This window comes from Acomys russatus, chromosome 5, assembly GCF_903995435.1.
Source record: "Acomys russatus chromosome 5, mAcoRus1.1, whole genome shotgun sequence".
NCBI classification, from domain to species: Eukaryota; Metazoa; Chordata; class Mammalia; order Rodentia; family Muridae; genus Acomys; species Acomys russatus.
Window position 1 is genome coordinate 79,599,719 of NC_067141.1, and position 23,340 is coordinate 79,623,058.

Here is a 23,340-nt window from a genome sequence, read left to right on the forward strand (position 1 = left end):
TTTTTTACAGGTTCATCCCTTGCCCCCCACCCCAATAAATCTCGTGTGAGGTTTGATGTGCGATGTGACGTTATATTCCTTGGCTTCTGAGTGCCAGGTTACCTCTCTGAGCAGATCTCTCTGGGGAAACCACCGTCTGCTAGAGCAGAGCTGTTACATTTGCATTGTGGAAACTGCTAACACTTCCGTAGGGGAAGCCTTTCCCTTCAAAGCTGCAACATTTACATATTAAGTCTACAATTGTTATTTGTTTTTGTAATAATCCAGTGAGTGGAGATCCATCTCTATGGTACTAGACAAACAGGACTGAAATGGCTGGCTATTCTCCGTGATAGAACAAGGACCAAATTGTAGGGGAGCTGCAAGAAGCCTCTGGCCAAGGGAGAGAAGGCAGAGGCGGCACCTGTAGAGCCTGCTCCGCCCTCCCGGAAGGGACGGGACTTGTGTGTGGGCGTGGCCAAAAGGAGGGGCGGGACCTGCGCTGCAGAGCGGGGGTGGTGGCGGAAGATGGCTGCGGTTGTGGCAACGGACACGCAGCTGATGCTCGGAGTCGGGCTGATCGGTGAGGACGCTGGCTCTATGCCCGCCAGGCGTGCCGCAGCTCCGCCCGGGTCCTCGGATCCGCCGGGCTGTTCCGCCAGGGAGGGGCTAGACCTGGGCTGTGAGCTGGGCCTCCTCGGCGCCGGGGACTGACGTGGGGCCTGCGGGCGGGCGGGGCTCTGGGACTTCGCGGCTGGGGAGCTGGGGCGGCCGCGCACGTCTGCGACCCCCTGAGAGTGTGGGTGCCGCCCCGGGGGCCCTGGGTGCCATTGGCAGGACACCCCTGGAAGTGGCGGAGCGGATGTTGGAACCCGTGCTGGGTGACCCACAGTCTCCAATTCCGGGGTGGAGAACTCCATGTCAGTTGACCCAGATGTTCCTGGAGTCCCTGCGTGGTCCCATGTGGCACTCCGGCTAGTTTATAGGCATTTGTGGTGAGGAAGTTCATAGGTATCTTTGCACAGTCCAGACTGTGAGTGAACCTTGTGCAGCCCGGCCAGGCTGTAGGTGATAGCACTGGACTGCAAGAACGAGTGGACCTTTATGAATTTCTTCGAATAGTCTCTCTCCTGAGATTCGAAGGCACATTTAGACACTATCCTTCACTGCAGAGTGCGCATGTTGCTTGTTCTTACCAAATCCCCGCGACAATTGTTTTCCAGGAGCGCAAAGCAATGTCTTTGTCCTATATTCACTCCTTTTTGTGTAAATTTTTATTTATTATTTATTTGGTATGAGTGTTTGCTCTTGGTTAGCACATAAGATGTGTATGATTGTGCACCGCCTGGTGCCCAGCGGAGGCCAGATAGACTCTCAGACCCTCTGGACCTGGAGCCAGTTGTGCGCTGCCATGTGGGTGCTGGAAATTTAACCCAGGTCTCTTGAAGAATAGCCAGTGCTCTTAACTGTTGAGCCATCTCCAACCCCCTTGTATTAATTTATAATGTGATTTTTAAAAAACTGCTTGAAAACAAATCCTAAGTAATTCAGGCATCTTGGGCCTGTCAGCACTTGAGAATTAAGGTTGAGCTAAGCTGTGAAGATAAAAATGACTTGGGTGGTGGCGGCGGCATACTTTTAATCTCAGCGTTCAGGAGGCAGGCGAATCTCTGAGTTTGAGGCCAGTCTAGTATACAGAGCTAGTTCCAGGACAGCCAGGATTAAACAGAGACACTCTATCACAAACAATCTCAATATATTTGTCCATTCAACAAGTCTTTACTTTTTATTTATTTATTATCTCTTTAGTTTTTATTCTTTTTTCTTAGTTTTTATTCATACATGCACTTAAAAGGTATTTATTTCTTTTAACAATTTTTAATGTATTATAATTTATTCAGATTACATCCTGAATGTTACAAAGGTATTTACTTCTCTGGTTTTAAATAATTCTTTTTAAAAAATTATTATGTATATAGTGTTGTGCATGCATGTACACCCACAGGCCAGAAGATGGCATCAGACTACATTATAGGTGGTTGTGAGCCACCGTGTGGTTGCTGGGAATTGAACTCAGGACCTCTGGAAGAGCAGTCAAAGCTCTTAACCTCTGAGCCATCTCTCCAGCCCAAAGGTATTTATTTCTAAGCTGGGTAGTGGTGGCATGCTTTTAACTTCAGCACTTGATAGGAAGTAGCAGGTGGATTTCTTGAGTTTGAGGCCAGCCTGGTCTACATAGTAAGTTCCAGGATAGCCAGGACTACACAGGGAAACCCTGCCTTCCCCTCCCCCCACCCCCATGTTCCTAAGTAAAGGGGTTATCAGAGACATAGTGACACAAATCTGTAATTACCAAATACTTTGGGGACTGAACCAGCCCCTTATTTCATTTCCTTTTTTGTAATTGAGCTGTTTATTTTGGTGACAAGACTACATAAGGACTAGATAGCTTTTTATTATTATTAGTGTAAAAATTTTGGCAGAGTGGTAGATCTCTTGGTTAGCACATAAGATATGCTGGGTTTAACCCATAGCAGTGGGAAAAATGTAACATTTAAATCTAGACTGTATGTGTAACACGAATTAAAGGAGGTTTCACTGTTTCCTTCATTGTTGGGAAGGGGATTAAGGATCAAATTCAAGGCTTCAATCACTCTGCCTATATGTATGCCTCTTTCCTTTTTTCCTTTTAACAACCTGTTCCTGTGTATTTTTTAATGAAGAGTCTTCCAAGTTGCAAAAACCATAATTATACGTCAATAAGCATTTCTGGTGGGAGAAGATTGAGAATCTTCCCCCACCCCCACCCCCCGAGACAGGATTTCTTTGTGTAACAGAGCCCTGGCTGTCCTGCACTCTCATTGTAGACCAGGCTGGCCTCAAGCTCACAGAGATCTGCCCACCTCTGCCTCCCAAGCGCTGGGATTAAAGGTGTGTGCCTCCACCACTGCCCGCCTATAGAGAGAATCTATCTACATAATTCAACTACATAATTTGTGATTGCCTTCAGTGGTAACAAAATCAACTAAGCAAATGCACATCGTAAGTTCACGTGAATTTTGTGTCTCAAATGATCTGGGTTGCTTCGTAAAGTGGGGTGTTATAAATGATTCCGCAAAATGCTTCTGAGTAACCAATCAATTCACGTTCCTTGCTGCTGTTTGACATTCTCACAGTGACCATCTTTCCACCATAGAAAAGGACACTAATGGAGAAGTCCTGTGGGTGTGGTGCTACCCTTCCACGACAGCCTCACTCCGGAAGCTGCTGCTCCGCAAGTGCTGCCTGACGGACAGAAGCACAGCTCTCCACCCCTTTGTCTTTGGTCAGTACAGAAGAACATGGTTTTATATCACTACAGTTGAAGTTCCAGATTCTTCAGTTTTGAAAAAGGTATGACCTCTTTAACGTTAAAAAACAAAACAAAACAAAAAATAAAACAAAAAAAAAAAAAACCAAACCCCTGAAAAACCCAAAATATCTAAAGTGATTTAAGAACATAAGATTTAGACTCTGTCTATCACATTACACACTTGGAAGCAGTAAGCCTTACTTTCAGTAGGACCGTTCCCTTTAACACTCCATTTACTGCACAAATACTGATATCCATTGTCTTTATTTGAATGCTCAATAATTTGAAGATTTGTAGTCTGTTTTATCAAAGTTACACTCTGATGGACTAGAGATATAAAGCAGTTTCAATGCCATACTGAATAAAAAGGAGTTTTTTCCATAATTGAAAACTGTTTTAGGGCTGGTGGTGTCTTACACCTTTAATCCCAGTACTTGGGAAGTGGGTGGATTTCTGTGAGTTAGAGGCCAGCCTGGCTTCCATAGGGAGTTCCAGGCTAGCCTGGGTTAAATAATAACACCTATTTCAAAAACACAAAACTATTTTAGAAGCTAGGAGTAATAGCACATGCCTGCAATCCCAACTCTTACAGAGTTTAGGCAGGAAGATTGCCAAATTAAACATAATGCATTCCAGGCTAGTCAAAAAGTTTAAAAAATTTTTTGTTGTTGTTGTTGGTTTTTTTTCCCCCGAGGCTGGGTCTCTCTGTTAGCCTTGACCGTCCTGGACTCACTTTGTAGACCAGGCTGGTCTCTACAGCAATCTGCCTGCCTCTGCCTCCCGAGCACTGGGATTAAAGGTGTGCACTACCACGCCTGGCTAACTTTTTAATTTTTTAAAATTTATTTTTATATGTATAGGTGTTTTGCCTGAATGTATGTCTGTATGAATATATCATGTATGTGTCTAATGCCTGCAAAGTTCAGAAGAAGGTGTTGGATCTCCTGAGACTGGAGTTAGAAACAGTCACGTATGACCATGTGGATACTGAGAATAGAACCCAGGTCCTCTGGAAGAGCAGCCAGTGCTGAGCCATCTCTTCATCCCTTTAAACACTGTTTTAAAGCATATAATTATTCTTGACAGAGTTAAACATTTTTTGTTTTTGTTTTTCGAGACAGGGTTTCTCTGTGTAGCCTTGGCTATCCTGGACTCACTTTGTATAGATCAGGCTGGCCTCAAACTCACAGAGATCTGCCTGCCTCTGCCTCCCCAAGTGCTGGGATTATAGGTGTGTGCCACTGCGCCCGACAAATTAAGAATTTTTAAATTTACTTGTGGGTGATGAAGATACATTATGAATTTAAAATAATTATCAAGAGAATCATGTCATAATTAGGCTTTTATTGGCCAGTTGTTTGCTATAAGTAATATGTATCAGTGTGACCTGGTGCATAAGTTATATAGTTTGCTTCTTTTTCCTTTTGTTTGTTTTGTTCTGTTTTTCGAGACAGGGCTTCTCTGTGTAGCCCTGGCTATTCTAGAACTTTCTCTGTAAACCAGGCTGGCCTTAAACTCAGAGATCCACTTGCCTCTGACTCCAGAGTGCTGGGATTAAAGGTGTGTACCACCACTGCCTGGATAACTTATGTGGTTTCTAACTTCAACCAAGCAGAGTTTTCCAAGAAAAAAAAATAAGGGAACAAGTTGCTGAGTCTCTTGCATGTACCTGGGGTGTCTCTTTTCACTTTTCAGGGTTAACTTTTGAGCCATAATGGGACGGTATGAAGTATGTCCAGAATACAGAGAATAGTGTTGACTGTTTTCATAGTATAAGCTAGAAAAATCATTTAGAAACAGCTATAGGCTTCTTAGAAAATGTTAAGTTTGGAAGTTTCCATGTATTATAAGATCTTTGGTTTTTGTTCAGTAAGTCCTTTTTCTCTTTCATGGTTTGTTTGTTTTGAAACAGGATCTTTAAAAACCCACGCTAGCTGTATACTCACCAAATCACTCTATATCGCACTGTCTCACATTGTATAGTATATATCACTGTATGCTCACTCTTGGTCATCTGTCCTTGATCGTCCCCAAGTGTTGCCATTGCAGACTTGTGCCACTCACTCACTGATACCAGTTCGGTGGGTTTGTTGTTTCTCTTTCAAATTTTATTTTTACTTTGATTTGCATGCATGCCCATGTGAATACAGGTATCTTCAGAGGCCAGAAGAGGGTGTCAGAACCCATGGAGGTGGAGTGAAGGACAGTTGTGAGCTGCTCTGTGGGTGCCGGGACTCAAATTTGCGTCCTCTCCAAGAGCAGCAAATGCTTTTAACTGCTAAATCATCTCGCTCCCTCCTTCAGCCCTTTATGGAAAGTCTTGATGCAGCCTTAAGAGGGTGTGGTCTGTGTTTTGTGTTACAGACGGCCAAGTTGTAGCAGCAGTCTCATCACACCTGTGCTTCAGATTTTAAACAGTGAGGTTTAGATAGTTCAAAATGTGTTTTTCAATAGAGCACAGTGACATACACATGTAATCTAGCACTTGGGAGGCTGAGGCAGGTCTCAAGTTTGAGACCAACATGTGCTACATAGTGAGACTGTCTCAAAATAAAACAAGGATAGAGAAGCAAGTGAGGACTTTGGCATTTTGGTCTTTTTAATGCAATTACATTATGTCCAAGAGGTTTGTTAGAATAGAGTAATAAATTAATCTTTTGTAGTATCTATTGAATTCTATTCAAGTATCTTTAAAAAGTGTGCTTTTGTTTGTTTGTTTCTTTTGGACAGGTGACTCATTTTTCTATTGTTCTGACCGCCAAAGATTTTAACCCAGAGAAATATGCCGCCTTCACTAGGATATTGTGTAGGTCTGTATGAAAACTACATTAAATGCTAATTCACTGAAACAAAGATCTCATTCAGTAGTGACCCAGAAAATGTCCACATGAAAGAAACTAAGTCAGTCTTTAGTCTACCTGACTTAATCCATTTTGGCTTTGCAGAGTCTGACTTGTAAAGAGTGACTTTCTCTTTGGTTTGTGGGTTTATCCTCTGATTTGGGAAAATGGGCTGGGGAGAAGAAAGAACAGTTTGTCTTGGCTTTTGTAGTTCCTGGGCATCTTGGATTGCTTGCCTCTTTTGGTCTGTCTCAATATTTCTTTTAATTAGGAATATTGGCTTGTTTGTTTGCTTGTTTTTCGAGACAGGGTTTCTCTGTGTAGCCTTGGCTGTCCTAGAACTCACTCTGTAAACCAGGCTGGCCTCAAACTCACAGAGATCCTCCTGTTTCTGCCTCCCTTCTGAGCACTAGGATTAAAGTAGTGCGCCACAACCACCCAGACATTGGCTTCTTTACCTTTTTTTTTTTTAGTTTTCTGAGACAGAGTTTTTCTTGTAGTCCTATGGTACATGCCTGTAATCCCAGCACTCGGGAGGCAGAGGCAGGCAGATCTCTATGAGTTGGAGGCCAGCCTGGTCGACAAAGCTAGTTCAGAACAGCCAAGGCTATACAGAGAAACCCTGTCTCAAATAAACCAACCAACAAATAAATAAATGAAAAAGAAAAACTCCATTATCGAAGGGTTTCAATTAGACTGTATTTTAATAAAGTGAGGTTTTACTGTTTATGTAATTAGCCATACTGCAAGACTTGCTGTGAAAAGACAAATTGTGAAAAGACAAATTGCACGCGTATGGCTCACTGTTGACAGAAACAGTTGCTGTTCTTGTAGTACTGACATGGTTGAGATTGTTATTGATAGAAGGATTGAAGTCTAGAAGCTGCAAACTGAAAACACTGTAGAGGTGTTTTCTAAAAATCATTAGACTTCACTGCATCTGACCTCCTCAGGCAGGCCTAGTTCCTCACTTGAACTGAGCAGGAAGTATTTTGACGTTCAGAAGGCAGTATTGCTTCAGGTGCCACTTCCACTCAGGAAGCCTAGATGTCAAAGTTCCGGTAGTGCACAGTGTTGCTGTCACAGGGCAGAGGAATGACTCAGCAGTTGCCACTTCCTCTATCCCCTGTTCTTTCTGCTTCCATGTGCTCAGCTTTACATGTGTTCTCATGTTCCTACACATGTGCTTGATGTCTTTGTACACACCCATGGTCAAACACTTTTCCATGGTGGCGAGGTGATTGTAGAGGTGTTTACATTCATTTCTGGGGTGAGCCAGCAGAGGCCACTCCAGAAGGCGTCGGTCTCTGGGGCATTCTTTGCCGTCACTCCTTTCATCTCCTAGTCCCTGTGGCTAATAGGGTTTTGTGCACACCTGGGAGCTGCCGTACACACCAGGCGGGGCAGGCCTGAGGGTTCCTGTGTGAACACGGTCCTCTGGGCTACGCCAAATGGTTCTTCCGCAGAGTCTTTTCAAAGGGGCTGTTCTTTTTGTCACCCATGGCCCAGGGTTGTCATCTCACCAATCTTAAATTTGACTTCTCCATTACTATAGTTGGTTTCCGTTTGTTAGCTTGATGAATTTTTCATTAAGAAGCATATAATAAAAAAATATCAATGATGGTGCTGGAGAGATGACTCAGCGGTTAAGAGCACTGGCTGTCCTTCCAGAGGACCTCGATTCAGTACCCAGCTGACAACTAATTGTCTGTAACCTCAGCTCCAGGGGAGCCGACCCCCTCACACAAATACACATGCAGGCAAATCACCAGCGAACATAAAATAAAAATAAGTAAATCTTAAAAAAAAACATATCAGTGACACAGAGGAATCTACAATAAAATTTAAGATTCCCACTGCCTGTTCTGCCTGCAGCCCCAGGTCACGCTGTCCTTGCAGCATTGTTTGTATAAGCTTGTTTTTGAACTAGTGGATTGATTGGCATACCTTAGAGCGCACACTGCTGATTGTTCCCCACTGTTTTCTCAATTGTAGCTTGAAATTTAAGTATTTAGTAATCAGTTAAATACAGTTAGTTTTCAGTTAGCCTACAATAAATATAATTTTCAAGTAGTCAGTTATAAAAATCAGTTGTCAGTTTAATTTTTCTCAGTTTTCTATTACATCAGCTACTGAAAGGCTCAAGTATGCCCAGTAATGGCAAATGGCATTATTATTGTTGTTGTTGTTGTTATTATTATTATTATTATTATTCAGTGCTGCAGATCAGACTCAGGGCCTCCAGCAGGCTCAGCCCACTCTTGACTACTGAAGAAACCACCGGCCCCACTCAGGGTTCTCAAGCAACATGTAGCTCTAAGCCAGGCGTGGTGGGTTAGGCCTTTAATGCCAGCACTCTGAGGCCAGCCTGGTCTACATGGCAAGTTCCAGGACAGTCAGGGCACACAGAGAGACACTGTCTCTAAACAAACAAACAAACAAAGAATCACCATCTATAAATACATAGGAGAGAAGTAGCCTGAGCTGTTCACAGGATTTAAAGGGGAAGAGGCTTAACGTGGGCTCTTTAAATGCAGCTGGCTTCCTGTCAGCATTTTTGGGAAGTCTTTAACTTGATGACAGATGTCTGTGTTTATCACTGAAAACTTTAAAGAACATGGATTTCTTAGTCATCTAGATGTGGTTACCTCTAGGGTTGCTTATAAATAAGCATGGGTTCTGTGGACAACTACTGCTTTCCCTGTGAACAGTGCCTTGAACTCCTTGTCAAAAGAATCTGAGGCAATAAAACAGAGCTGTGTGATTGAAAACACTGTGAGCACTTATGAGCATAAGATATAAAAAGACATAAAGATGTAATTTTCCTAGGAGTAACAGCCTTGGGGATCCACTGTTAATTCCCCTGTAGAGGGACTACATCTCCAGACGTCAGGGAAGAGAAAGAGCGTTCCTCAAAGAAATGGTCCACATTTGTTAAGTGTTGTATTTCAAAGTATGGACAGGTTTGCACATTTGGAAATGCTACCAGGTTACTGTATAATCTAGAAAGTGCCAGTGTCTACTCTTGGTGACTTTCTCCACATTCCCTAACTGTATCAAAAGCACTGTTACCTTTTGTCCTTTCTCACAGAATATATCTGAAATATGGAAGCCCAGTTAAAATGATGGAGAGTTACATTGCAGTTCTCACCAAGGGGATCTGCCAGAGTGAAGAAAATGGCTCTTTCCTTAGCAGAGACTTTGATGGTCGAAAGGCATACCTTGCAGGCTCCATCAAAGGTAAGGAAGGAAGAAAAAAGAAAAGAAAACCCTGGCCAGCAACAAAAGCCCCAAGCCAAGGTCATTGTATGTGTGTATGTTTTGTTTCTTTGTCCAGGGTCCTTTTCACTTGTATTTCATACACAGAAGAGTACATCAGCTCTTACGTTTCTTACTACTTAGAATTCTGTCTACGCAAAATCTATTTTGTGATAGCCTTTTCCATATTGTGTTTTTTATAGAAATATTCATAGCTGAGGAATTTGCAATGACAGGCAGCTTAAAGACAGAGCTTAAAGGAGGTGGAACTAGCTAGGCGTGGTGGCTAGCCTTTAATCCCAGCAATCGGAAGGAGAAGCAGGTGGATCTCTGTGAGTTCGAGGCCAGTCTGGTCTATAAAGTGAGTCCCGGTCAGCCAGGTCTATTGCACAGAGAAACCCTGTCTTGAAAAAAACAAAAAACAAACAAAAAAAAAACAAAAAAATCTTTAGTGGTTCCTGAACATTTGGTTGAGGTTGGGTGTTCTTCAAGACTTTTTTCTTTCTTTCTTTCTTTCTTTTTTTTTTTATATATTTGAGACAGGGTTTCTCTGTGTAGCCTTGACTGTCCTGGACTCGCTTTGTAAACCAGGCTGTCCTTGAAGTCACAGAGATCCACTTGCCTCTCCTCCCAAGCGTTGGGATTAAAGGTGTGCACCACCACTGCCCAGCCTTCACGAAAAATATTAGGTCTCCTTTGTATTATTATTTGTTGTAGTTTAGGAGCCTGGAGTTACCTGTACATCTAGCACGGAGTCCCTGTGGGGCATTGCTAGTAACCATGATATTATACCCTGCTAAATATACATGAATAAACATACCCATCCACCAAATGAAATATGTCTGCACCTAATAGCATTTGCCTAAGTGTGTCTGGTATATTTAAAATAATTTTGTGATTATATGACAAGAATTCTTTTTAATGGAAAGTTTATGCCATTATGTATTTAATGCAATATTATCTTTTTTTTTTTAAGATATTGTATCTCAATTTGGAATGGAAACTGTTATCTTACACACAGCATTGATGCTGAAAAAACGAATTGTTGTCTATCACCCCAAAATAGAAGCTGTCCAGGAGTTTACAAGGTACTATCATAAATTATTAAAAAGCATAAGCTTCCCTGACAGTTGGAGACACTGGGTGCTTCTGTGTGCTACGCTCTGATACATGCTGAGTAAAGGGAGCATGAGTTAGTCTAAGCTAAGTACCATTTTTGTGATCTGCCTTAGAACTGTAGCCACCACCGCCTGGCTGGAAGTTCTTATTTGATTTTAGAAATAGGACAGTTGGAAGGCAGAGGCTACACTCAGGAGGCAGAGGCAGGCAGATCTCTGAGTTTGAGGCCAGCCTGGTCAACAGAGTGAGTTTCAGTCTCGCCAGGGCTACACATAGAAACCCTGTCTTGAAAAACCAAAAGTAGGCCTGTAGCTGTGCACTGGTAGACGAGAGCATCCCAGGGGAGAAAAAGCTCTGCCTAACATTTCTTTGATGTGTATGTTAATATATGTGGGTTGTGTGCTTGGAGTAGTGTGTGTACACACTTTCCTAAAGGAACCCTGACTACAAATATTTCTTTGGAAGATAATAATGACTTATCAAACTTTTATTTGAAAGAAATCTTCAGCTTGGGTTTGGAGATATGGGGTCAGTGGTTAAGAGCACTGACTGCTCTTCCAGCAAATCTGAGTTTGAGTCCCAGCACCCACATAGTGGCTCTTAAACATCTGTAGCTTGTTGGATACCAGGCATACATGTGTTGCACAGACATGAATTTGGGCAGAACAGTCATACACATAGAATTAAGTAAACTAAAATTAAATATATGCGTCTATATGTAACTGATCTTTGCTGTTTTGTGGGTTCTTCTTCCTTCCACCCTTCTCCACCCCTTGTCTTCTTCCCTTTCAACCCCCTAACACTAGAAGAGAAAGAAAAAAGGAGAGAGATCGCTGAATAAGTCGGCTTAGAGAGGGGGTGGTGTTATCACTAAATAACTTTCCCCTGCTGATTAGGGGCGTTGAGTTCCTTAGGGCAAGGTTGGTCTTTGCCATCAGGATATCTAATTTCTTGTTGGGTGTTTTTCTTTGTGCATGACTACTAAACAATCCGTGACTGTCTCAGTTAGGATTTTATTGCTGTAAAGAGACACGACTATGGCCACTCTTACAAAAGAAAACATTTCATTGGGGGCTGGCTTACAGTTTCAAAGGTTTAGTCCATTATCATCGTGGGCAGGCAGCAGAGAGAGACTCCCCCTCAGGCGGCAGAGAGCCTCTCATTCCACTCTGAGCAGAGCATGAGCACCGGAAACCTCAAAGCTCACCCCACAGTGACTCACTCACCCCAGCAAGGCCATATTACTCCACCGGGCACACCAAGCATCCAAAAACATGAGTCTATGGGGGCCAAACCATCAGTGTGATTGAGGTGACCAATGGTAACCAAGAACCAATAAACAATCCACACCACCTCTCAGAACCCAAGCATTATATACCCTCTGAAGAGTCCCCAGAATTCTAACAACACACAATCATAGAAACATCTGTAGCTGGCAGATCATAGTCAGCTGCTGTGAAGCAGCCCCATATCCCTATAATGGGATTAAAACAAAAATATGTTATATTATTTGTGTGTTTTTAAAGAAACCAAAATTCTTGCTACATGTATGTATTACACACACACACACACACACACACACACACACACACACGCGCGCGCGCGCACGTGTATATAATAAATATTTTAGGCATGTGAACCGTGTTGTTTCTTCCAGTTTCTCAGCTGCCTGGCATGAGTGAACATGACTGTTGATAGTCAGCTAGTCCATGAGGCCTAGTTTGCAAACCTCTGTTATAAGTAAATTGTTTCTTTGGTTTAGTTTTACGTGACTCACTGTTAGTGCTGCATGGGGTGTGGGGAGTGGAATGTTTTGTTTACTAAATCTAACTCATCCCCCCACGCCCCATCCCCCACCCTAGGACAGGGTTTCTCTGTGTAGCCTTGGCTGTCCTGGACTCACTCTGTAGACTAGGCTGGCCTCGAACTCATAGAGATCCACCTGCCTCTGCCTCCTAAGTGCTGGGATTAAAGGTGTGCACCACCACCACCTGGCTATTTTAGAACTTTTTAAAAGGAAAATTCCAAATACAAAGAGGGAATTTAATCAGCTCTTATACACTCATCACCTAGTAATAAGTATAAAGAATCTGCTGATCTGATTTCCTGGAGCATAACCACATTTACATATGGTTGTGAGCCCCTAATGGGTGCTGGGAATTAAATCTAGAAGAGCAGCCAGTACTCTTAACTGCTGAGCCATCTCTCCAGCCCCTTGCTGCAAGGATTTCTGTTTAAATGTGTCAGAAAACAACACATTTTACAAGTTTGGTTGGAATTGTAAATAGAAATAAAAGACTTCACGAAAGCTTCTGTCTTGCTGGGACTAGTTTGGGTATCACCGCAAACATGTCTCCAGCAGCTGGCAACTGTATTTGAAGGAGAACTTAAAGATCATCACTGTGCGTCTTTGGAAACTTCACCTTGAGCTTTGTGTAGCCAGTCTGTTCCAAAGGGTAGTTTAAAATGTAGCCTCCTCCAGGTCTGGTGGCGTATACCTATAATTCCAGTACTTTGGCAGGCTGTGGCAGGAGGATTGTCATGAATTTGAGGCCAGCCTCAGCTACATAGTGAGTTCTAAGTCAGCCAGGGTGCAGTACCTTGTCCCAAAATGCACACACACAGACACATATGCAGACATTACTTTATTATCAAGTCCAGAGGTTTTAGTACATTTAAGGCTTCAGTTCCTGGGAGTTTCCTCTTGGAAGGAGAAGGAGCAGGCAAGTGTGCAAGGTGAAGGCCAGTGACTGTATGACTGAGCTTTTTGCCTTTATTTTAGGACCCTGCCTGCCCTGGTGTGGCACCGACAGGACTGGACTATCCTGCATTCCTACGTGCACTTCCACCCTGAGGAGCTGGAAGGCCTACAGATGTGCACAGGTACATGAAAACATCCGGGGAGGAAAGACTCTGCTTATGTTTGTTTGGAATGTAAATTTGTGTTGGTGGGGTGTGCACACATTGGTAAAATGAATAATAAAACTTTTTTTTTATTGCAAATACAGTGACTTTTTTTCATTTTAAAACATTTTTTAAAGTTGTGGTAAAATGTACAGCATTATAATTTTAACTTTTTGTTGTTATTTTTGTTTTGTTTTGTTTTTTTCTTGGAATTAGAAATTGAGCTCTCTTACCTTTCTTCTCTCTTGCTCTCTTACCTGTCTCCACCTCTCTTTCTCTGTCTTTTGTCTTTCTCTCTCTAGGGCATGCCCTCTTCCTTCTCCCCCCCTTTTCATATAATAAACTTTTCCATATCAAAAAAGAAAGAAAGAAAGAAGTTGAACCCAGGGCTTTAGGCATGCTAAGCAAGGCCACAGCCACCAAGCTGTTCCCAGCCCCAATTAATCAGCAATTTTTTCTTGAATGTTTAGATTTTATTTTGAGCCTTTCAATGTTTTTTCTCATTTATTACTTGCGTCTACAGGAATATTAACTTTCTACAGGCTTTTTAAAAAATTTAATTTAATTTTTTAATTTTTAAAATTTAATACTCTCTGTATTTTTATGCCACTAAAGATTCTTTTAGGGGCAATGAGATGAATCAGCATTAACTCCTAAGGTTGATGGCTTGAGTTTGATCCCTGAAACCTACATGGCAGAAGGAAAGAACTGACTCCCAAAAGATGCCCTTTGCCCTCTACATGTATGCTGCGGCATATGCATACGCCCATACATACACATAAACACATATGCATGTAATAAAGGAATGTAGTTTAAAATTTTAAAGGTCCTTTTATCAAAGATGATGATGATGTTGCCCTTCTGTTGTTGATGTTTCTGTTTTGAGACAGGGTTTCTCTTGTAACCCTGGCTGTCCTGGACTCGCTTTGTGGACCAGGCTGTGTATGTAGTATCTGATTTTGGACCCCAGTTTTTCTTTTTAAAGATTTATTATTTAAAATCTTTGTTTTTATGTTATGAATGTTTTGCCTATGTGAATGTCTGTGAACCACTTGTGGGTCTAGTGCCTAAAGAGGCTTGGAATTGGAGTCACAGATGGCCGTAAGCGACAATGTGGGTTCTAGGAATCTAATTCCTGTCCTCTGCAAGAGTAACCAGTGCTCTTTTTTTCTTTTTCTTATTTCCTTCCTTTATCTAGAGTCACCTCTGGCTATTTATTTATTTAATTTATTTTGGTTTTTCGAGGCAGGTTTTCTCTGTATAGCCTTGGCTGTCCCAGACTCTCTTTGCAGACCAGGCTGGCCTCGAACTCACAGCCATCCACCTGCCTCTGCCTCCCGGGTGCTGGGATTAAAGGCCACCATGCCCACCCGGCTTGGTAATTTATTTTAAATTGTTTAATTTGTTCACTTTACATGCCAATTGTAGCCCCTTCCCTCGTAGCCTCCTGGTCCCACCTGCTCTCCTTCATCTCCCCTCCTCCCTCACCATTTCCTCTTCTCCCCTCCCCTAGTCCTCAGAAAGGGGGAGCCCTCCTCCCCTAACATCTGACCTCAGCCTAGTGTCATCTGGACTGCTTTCTGACAGTCTTTGTCTTTGTTTTTAAATCACAGTTGTAATTTGGGGGGGGGGGGGTACTGAGATAGGATTTCCGACCAGGCTGGCCTTGAATTCAAAGAGATCTGCTTGTCTCTGTCTCCCTGAGTGCTGGGATTAAAGGTGTGTGCCACTGCACCCAGCTCCAGAATTGTATTTTTTAATAAAATGATATTTTCAATATGTCTTCTACATGAGGGTTGAGAGAAAAAGAGAGGAGAGCACTCAGAAGGACAGATACACACAGGAGCATTGGTATAGGTTTCTTCTCCCCCCTTTCTTCCTCTTTGTTTGTTTGTTTGTTTTTTGAGACAGCGTTTCACTGTGTAGCTTTGCCTGTCCTGTAGACCAGGCTGGCCTTGAGCTCTGCCTCCTGAGTGCTGGGATTAAATGCATATACTACCACCTCCCAGCTGAGAGTTACCTACTTTCTGACATTCTTGGCCTAGATAGCACTAACCAAAAAGTAAATGCTTTACTCCAGCCTGTTCCTTGACATTGAAATTAAATTTTAAGCCAGGCATGGTGGCGCATGCCTTTAATCCCAGCACTTGGGAGGCATAGGCAGGTGGATCACTGTGAGTTCGAGGCCAGCCTGGTCTGCAAAGAGAGTCTGGGACAACCAGTGCTACACAGAGAAACCCTGTCTCAAAAAACAAAACAAAACAAAAAAACCAAAAAATTGTAGAACACTTTGAGCCATGTGTATTTCTTAGCAACTGCTAAGTACCACTGGTACAGCTAATGCTCCTGAATAATAGGAAACCATGAAGAAAAGCAGCCAGTGAGCTGCCAGGTCCTTCTGATACCTTCAGCACATGGTTTCTTTCTTCTCCAGTAACTTGATGAATTTGCAATGCAGGCTACATTGCTGGCTTCGTGGAGGTGGAGGTGAGCAGCAGACCAGACCTCTACGATGTGTTTGTGAATCTGGCAGATAGTGAGATCACTGTTGCTCCACTTGCAAAAGGTGACTTTTCTGTCCTAGTCTATGTTCAAATATTAACATGAGGTAAAAGCCAAGTAGCTACAAGTTTTAGGCTGACTCGCTAAAGCCAGGATATGATGCCTGTTTGGCATCTGCTGTAGCTGGAGAAGTTTCTCAGTGTCTAGAGTGTACAGTTTACTCCTGCAGGCCTACATGTGTTAGAAAGGCAGGTGGGATGCTGTGCATAACTTCTGTGTGATCTTTCATCAGTTCTCAAATGTGGGAGCGGCTTCACTTCAAATGAATAAAACCAGAATCGTTCTCTTTTTACTTATTTTAAAATTTCAAACATGACCGTATTCATGTGGAAAAATGAAAATAGAGCCTGACCTTAGGAAATATTACCTCTTGTAAGACTAAAATGATAGAAAATGGCCATGGCCAGAGCCAGAAGGGGTGATGCTGCCTGGTTCCTGCTGTGACTGCAGAGCCCCTCATCCCAGTCTGCACTGTCTGGACAGAGTGACCCTTGCAGCGAAGCAGAACTTTCTATCTGCCAACAGCAGGAGCCTCATCTGTAATTGATGTGACCAAGCAGGTTTCCTTTGTATATTTCCAAGGATTTGCATGTGCTGTGTTCTCTGCTGCCACTCACCAAGGCAGGAAGTTCTTTCACAGCATTCCTGCCAGAGCGCGCGCGCGCGCACACACACACACACACACACACACACCCCTTTGGTGACAGTCTCTCTTCATAGTCCTAACTATACTAAACTATACTAGAACTCATTATGTAGATCAGGCTGGCCTACAGCTCACAGACATCAGCCTTCCTCTGCCTTTAGCATGCTGGGATTAAAGGTGTGTGCTTAACTGTAAAGATCTGGACAAGTTAGGCTTTTGCCTTCAAGTCACAGCTCACTTGTAGTCAGGGTTTTTTCATTCAGTTTATCAGGTAGATATGAAGGGGAAATCTGATTTGGCATTGGTGATTATACTGCTATATTTGTGTTTTGTAAATAATATGGAAACATGGAGGGTTATCTGCTGCCTTTTGAAAAGTTCTTTAGTGTGGTCTTTCAGATTTTCAGTTGAGTAGCTTGGTTATTTTTTTATTGTATAAAATTTTAAGTCTTCCTTCAACATTCTTTCTGCTTTATTCAGAGGCCATGACAATGGGCAAACTGCATAAAGAAATTGGTCAGCTAATTGTGCAGTCTGCCGAAGACCCGGAGAAGTCAGACGGCCAGGTGATACAGGTAACCTTGATCTACCTCGTGACCGGTGAAGCATCCTGAAGCAGCCTCATTGCACACTCTCAGGGCATCATAGTAGAGTCAAGTGTCAGGGGGCAGCCCAGCTGTGTTGTAGTGGGCAAGATAATGTGTGTGTGTGTGTGTGTGTGTGTGTGTGTGTGTGTGTGTGTGTGTGTGTCAATACTGGGACTGGAACTGAAGTCAGCGCCAGTCGTGAGAATTGTAAGCACTGAGTGGGCTGGAATGCCTGTGAGGACCACCAGTGTATTTCATCCTGCTACAGGAATTTTCATGGAGGAATAATAATGAAGCAGTGCCTTTGGTATCAAGTCTCCTCTTTTAAGAAATTACTTTATGTATATATGAATGCTCTATCTTCATGCACACCTACATGCCAGAAGAAGGCATCAGATCTCATTATAGATGGGTGTGAACCACTATGTGGTTGCTGGGAATCAAACTCAAGACCTCTGGAGGAGTAGCCAGTGCTCTTAACCACTGAGCCATTTCTCTAGCCCAGATCTCCACTTTTGAACCCTGAAGAGCCAGCTCCTCTGGGGAGGCCTGCTTGTTAAGCTAACAGTATCCATATGCACTAGCTTGGCATCCTGTCCTCTGCCCTCACCAGCCTAGGAGGGCAAGTGGCTTTTATATCCTGTTTTTCTTAAGGTGCTAAATCCCCTTTCCTGACCGGAGGCTACTCCAGTCTCCTAATTGCTCTTTTGCCTGTTCTTATCTCTCCAAGGAATTCGCTCCCTGTCTAGCCACTTAGATCCATCTCATAGCCTAGGCTTATCTTCATCCTTGCAACCAGGGGAGCATCTTTCAGAAGTAGGTTCTACTTGCTCACCTGGTCCCACCTGTCACATTTCTTCCTGAATCCTGAATCTATCCATCTGCTCAGTATTCCTTGAGCCATGACTGTGGATTCAGTGTAATAAACATCTTGCCTTCAAGGAGCCTGCTCATTCATTCATTCATTTAATCACTTAAAGCCTGATCCCAGCCCCCTCCATCCTCTCCTCCCAGGCCCCCCTCTCCTCCTTCTCAGAGAAGAAGAGGCCCCCAAGGGATGCCAACCCATCCTGACCCCTCTGGCTCCCTTAATCCTTCCTCCCACTCTTCCACAAGACCCCCGAGCCCAGCTTATTGTTTGGCTGTGAATCTCTGCAGCTGTTTCTATCAGCTTCTGGATGAAGCCTCTCAGAAGACAGTTATGCTAGGCTATTGTCTGGGAGCATAGCAGAGTATCATTAATAGTATCAAGGGCTGGCTCTCTCCCATGGGGCAGATCTCAAGTTAGGCCAGTCAGTGGTTTGCCATTCCCTCAGTCTTCACTCCATCTTTATCCCTACACTTCTTGTAGGCAAGACACATTTTGAGGCAAAGGTTTTATGGGTGGGTTGGTGTCCCCCTCCCTCCATTGGAAGTCCCACCTGGCTATAGGAGCTGGCAACTTCAGTGGAACCTACTTTTTTTTTTGAGACATGGTTTCTTTGTGTAACAGCCCTGGCTGTCCTGGACTCACTTTGTAGACCAGGCTGGCCTTGAACTCAGAGATCCACCTGTCTCTGCCTCGTAAGTGCTGGGATTAAAGGCATGCGCTACCACGCTGGGCTTGTAGCCTACTTTTTAATGAAGCAAATGAATAAAATAATAGTAACTGACAGACACTGTGAGCTACAATAAATGCTGTGGCAGAAACAAGGCATTGAGGTAGAAAATTCTGTGGAGGGGATAACAGGTCTTTAAGGAGTAGTTGATCTGTAAACAGATGCAAGGGGCAGCAGGGTTGGCTGGCAGCACCATTTTCTCTTTGCAGTGCTGGTGGCCTGGGCAGCATGGGCAGGAAAAATGGGTGGGTCCCCTCCCAAGACTCAGACAATTCTATCCTCCTGTGTGAATTGACATTGTCTCTCTATCAGGGTTAGAGCAGAAACATTCATCCTTTTTAATACCATTCTGGGTTTATTCTTTGAGAATTTCACACATGTATGTAGTATATTTTGTACTTTGATAGATATCTACCCACCCCACACACACACTTGTGAGTCTCTCTAATACATTCCCTCCCAGCTTTGTTCCATCTATTCATTCATCATCCATCTGTCTGTCTATCTATCTATCATCTATCTAATCTTTTTTTGTCTTTGTTTTTGTTTTTTATACAGAGACAGAGTTTCTCTGTGTAGCCCTGGCTGTCCTGGACTCACTTTGTAGACCAGGCTGGCTTCCAACTCACAGTGATCCACCTGCCTCTTCCTCCCAAGTGCTGGGATTAAAGGTGTGGGCCACCATGCCTGGCCTTTATCTAATCTTTATATTTGTTTGTGTGTGTATATTAGTGTTTTGTCTGCATGTATGTCTGTGCACTGTGTTGCACACAGAGGTCAGAAGATGTTGGATCCCCTACAACTGGGCTTACAGATGGTTGTGGCCACTTGTGGATGCTGGGAACCAAACCTGGGTCCTCTAGAAGAGCAACAAGTGCTCTTAGCACTGAGCCATCTCTTTAGTCCCATATCCACCCTCTACACACTGAGTTCAGTTGGTGCTGCCTATGTGCACATGTGTGTGTAGCCAACCAGTGGAGCATGAGCATCCCACAGTGACTACATCCCAACAGTGACCACAGTGGTGTCAGCTGTGTCAGCGTTTCACAGGTCTCTCCTCCATCCTCTAGGGCTTAACTTCTTTCCACCTGCTCTTCCATGATTCTGTGGTGCTCTGTGAGCCTTGTGGGTTGGTGATATAGATGCCCTGCTTAGGGTTGAGCATTCAGTCACTTATTCTCAGCACTTTGATCCTTTTGAGTGTCCACATTAACCACTGCTCACTTCAGAAAGAAGCATCCCTGACCATGCATGAAAGCAGTTTATAAACATGGATGTAACCAGAGATATTTAGAAGGCGTTTGGCAGTATGATCCATTTAGGAAACAGAATAATATGTTCCACACTAGTGTGAATCCACCTCTTCCCTCGACCCCCAGTCATGGGCTTTCAACGAGGTTTACAGTAGCAGTCAAGAATTCCCTACTGTGGAACAAATTCAGTCAGAAAGGAGATGATTGTTACTCTAACAGCCATGTCACTATTGGACCAGAGGTGGGCATATATTACTTGGCAGGTAAATTTTACAGTATTCAGCATTTAGCACGATGTAAAACCATTGTCATTTCTGTGCCAGTGACCTATATATAGCACATTCTGGCACTGTGAAAGCTAGCAAGCAGGGAGAAGCTTCTCAGTCAGTTTCGGCTTAATGTCTGTTGTCCTACAGCTGAGCATGTGGTGTAATCAGCAACACGGTCATAGCATCTAGTTACAGTGGGCAGTGAAGAGCAACGGCAGTAGCCTGAGCAGCATCCATCCTTAACGATGTGGTCAGTTATGGAGGTTACAATCATGGGTGATTTGAATTATTTCTCATGGATTAGAAGTGATAGGTAGATAGTTCCATGTAGTGCATGAGATCTTGGGAAAGGGAAGTGAAAGTGATAAGGTTAAAAAAAATTTGAATGAGTTCATGATGTCATCAAAACATGTAAAAGACATGATTTTATTGTGGGTTCCAGTGGGTCACCTGTCTTTACTGAACAGGCATAAAGCCCATGTGGCAGGTGCCAGGTTATTCTCCTGGAAAATAGGGGAAGAGACTTGTTAAAAAAATGGTGCCCATATTACTCAGCAATTCCACTTCTAGGTGCATATCATACAATAGAGTATTATTTAGCCTTAGGGAAGGGGAAGACCTAATGGCCAAGAGTGAACCTTCAGGACACAGGGACATGTTGCTTGAAACAAGCCAATCACAAAATGACAAGTTATGTGACTCAGATAAAGTACCAGAGTTGGTGAATTCAGAGGGAGAAATAAGGCACAGGTTATCAAGTTTCTGCAAGGAAAAAAGGAGTTGACTGCTTCTGGGCACTCGGTGCCTGTTTGGTGTGGCAAAAACCTAGAAACAGTACGACGGGGCAACTGTACTTTTTTCTTTTTAATTATGTCTGTCTGTCTGTCTGTCTGACTGTCTGTCTCTGAACCATCTATCTACTTACTGGTTTTTTGAGACAGGGTTTCCCTGTGTATAGTTTGGCTGTCCTAGAACTCACTCTAAACCAGGCTGGCCTCAAACTCAAAGATTCACCTGCTTTTGCCTCCCAAGTACTGGGGTGAAAGGTGTGCACCACCACTGCCCAGCTTCCTTCTAATTACTGTCTATGTGTGCATTTACACACGTCCTAGATTTGGTTCTTCCACTGCAGGATCTGCAGATTGAACTAAGGTGGTTTTACTCACTGAGATGTCTTGCCAGCCCTTGTAACTATTCTTCATTATTATTTTATTGTGTTTATTTATGTGTATGTGTGTGTGACTACATGTCACTGCATTGCCTGAAAGTCAGAGGACAACTTTAAGAAATGTGAGTCTCTCTTCCACCATGTGGGTCACCTGGTGGGCTGTGGTGCCTGCTGGCTGTCCTCAAATTCAGGAATCTGCTTGTCTCCATCTCCTGAGTGCTAGGATTAAAAGCACGCACCACCACGTTAGCTTGTCTCTTCAGGCCCTGGCTTGCCTGAAACTTACTGTGTAGACCAGACTGGCCTTGAACTCACAGAGACCTACCTGTCTCTGTCTCCAACTGGGATCAAAGTTGTGTGCTACCATGTCTGGCCTTTGTGACTGTTCTTAGTACCAGTGCATTATGTGCTTTGAAATGACTAAAGTGATTGTAAACACAATTTTGTTTTAAGAATTTATGACAGCCAGGCTAGTGGTGCATGACTTTGATCCCCAATCTTGGGAGGCAGAGGTAGGCAGTGTCTTGAGTTGGAGGCTAGCCTGGTCTACAAAGTAAGTTCGGGACAGCCAGAGAGCCCCACCTTGGGGAGGGGGTGGGAATGTGTGAAGTTGATCTGATGAGAGGAGAGCCCTAGGAAAGAGCAGGCAACACTTTTAGATATTAACATGCTGTGCATTTTCCTCTTCTATTAAAGGACATTGCCCTAAAAACAAGAGAAGTCTTCACCAACCTGGCACCATTTTCAGAAGTGTCAGATGATGGGGGAAAGATCGTCCTCAATGTCGAGGCGCTGAAGCAAAAGCGATTTCCGCCCTCGACAGAGAACTTCCTTTATCATCTAGCAGCCGCCGAACAGATGCTGAAGGTCTGACTGTCCGGTGTCGTCTGCAGCCCCTATAGGACTCCCTTTTGTTTTTAGTACCCATTGACCTTTACAGCATTGGGATTATAGAGGAAGGGTCTATTTTTAATGATGTATTTCCAAGTATTAAAATATGACCGGAGAAACACATAAAAACAATTGTGGTCTTTCTCCCTGCCAATTTGATCCAGTGTTGGACAGTTTTAACTGCTGTACTAAGTGTAGCTACACAGATCGGCACATGTAAACCGTCACTGTTCATCCCTATTTGTCTCATTGTGACCATAAACCTAGTGGTTTATTTTCAGAAAGCTGCCTCAAAGTTTGCTTTTTATTCTTCTAGGGAAAAACTTGAATTCCTCATGAGCAATTTTACTTTCTGAGTCTAACTGCTATGTTTTCTGCAGATTTGTCTAAAAGGTCACCCAAGAGATACTGCAGTTGCACTTTCTTGTAAAAGAAAATGTTTTGGGACCTTTGAATTTTTTGCCTGTATTATGAGGGTTTTTCGTAGATTTTTATACTTGAGTAGATGACTCCAGCAACCGTTACACTGCCCTAGATAGAGGCATTTGCCAAGCATCAGCCATTAGCACGCTTAGACTGAGCACTGCTAGCAGTGTCTTTGGAAAAGAGGCAGAAGAAGCCACGTTAAATGTGAACATGTGAGAAACAGAGCCGTGGTTGTTCTTGTTTGCCGTGCAGGCGCTGGACCCTGTGGCCTCGTGTATGCTAGGCAGGTGCTTCCGGCCATGCGTGTGTAGGTAAAGGAACATGAGAATCCAATGGCAGAGGCCAAAACTAGACAGTGCCTCCAAGTGACTTCAGTAAGAGCGTTTGGCCACACCATCAGGGACACTGTTACTAGACACTCTTAATTTGAGATCTTAAAATTGCCAGACAAGCACAACTGTCTAAATTATGCATTCCTTACATCTACT

At 43.4% G+C, this 23,340-nt stretch overlaps 1 protein-coding gene across 1 annotated transcript; it reads left to right on the forward strand.

Moving 5' to 3' along the window:
- The first annotated feature begins 424 nt into the window (after positions 1–424).
- Positions 425–22,969, forward strand: Dennd10 (DENN domain containing 10). Its single transcript, XM_051146874.1, has 9 exons — positions 425–562; positions 3,176–3,372; positions 6,062–6,141; positions 9,263–9,411; positions 10,406–10,517; positions 13,331–13,431; positions 15,911–16,018; positions 17,141–17,235; positions 22,232–22,969. Exons 1-9 carry the CDS (start codon positions 508–510, stop codon positions 22,406–22,408), a joined length of 1,074 nt encoding a protein of 357 aa, XP_051002831.1. The 5' UTR covers positions 425–507; the 3' UTR covers positions 22,409–22,969.
- Positions 22,970–23,340: the final 371 nt, after the last annotated feature.

Bases quoted from the DNA above. Each gene is read 5' to 3' on its own strand.
- Dennd10 (XM_051146874.1), top strand. From the start codon at position 508: ATGGCTGCGGTTGTGGCAACGGACACGCAGCTGATGCTCGGAGTCGGG. The intron at 10,518-13,330 runs GTACTATCATAA...CCTTTATTTTAG, and splicing joins GCTGTCCAGGAGTTTACAAG to GACCCTGCCTGCCCTGGTGT. The intron at 13,432-15,910 runs GTACATGAAAAC...TTTGCAATGCAG, and splicing joins AGGCCTACAGATGTGCACAG to GCTACATTGCTGGCTTCGTG.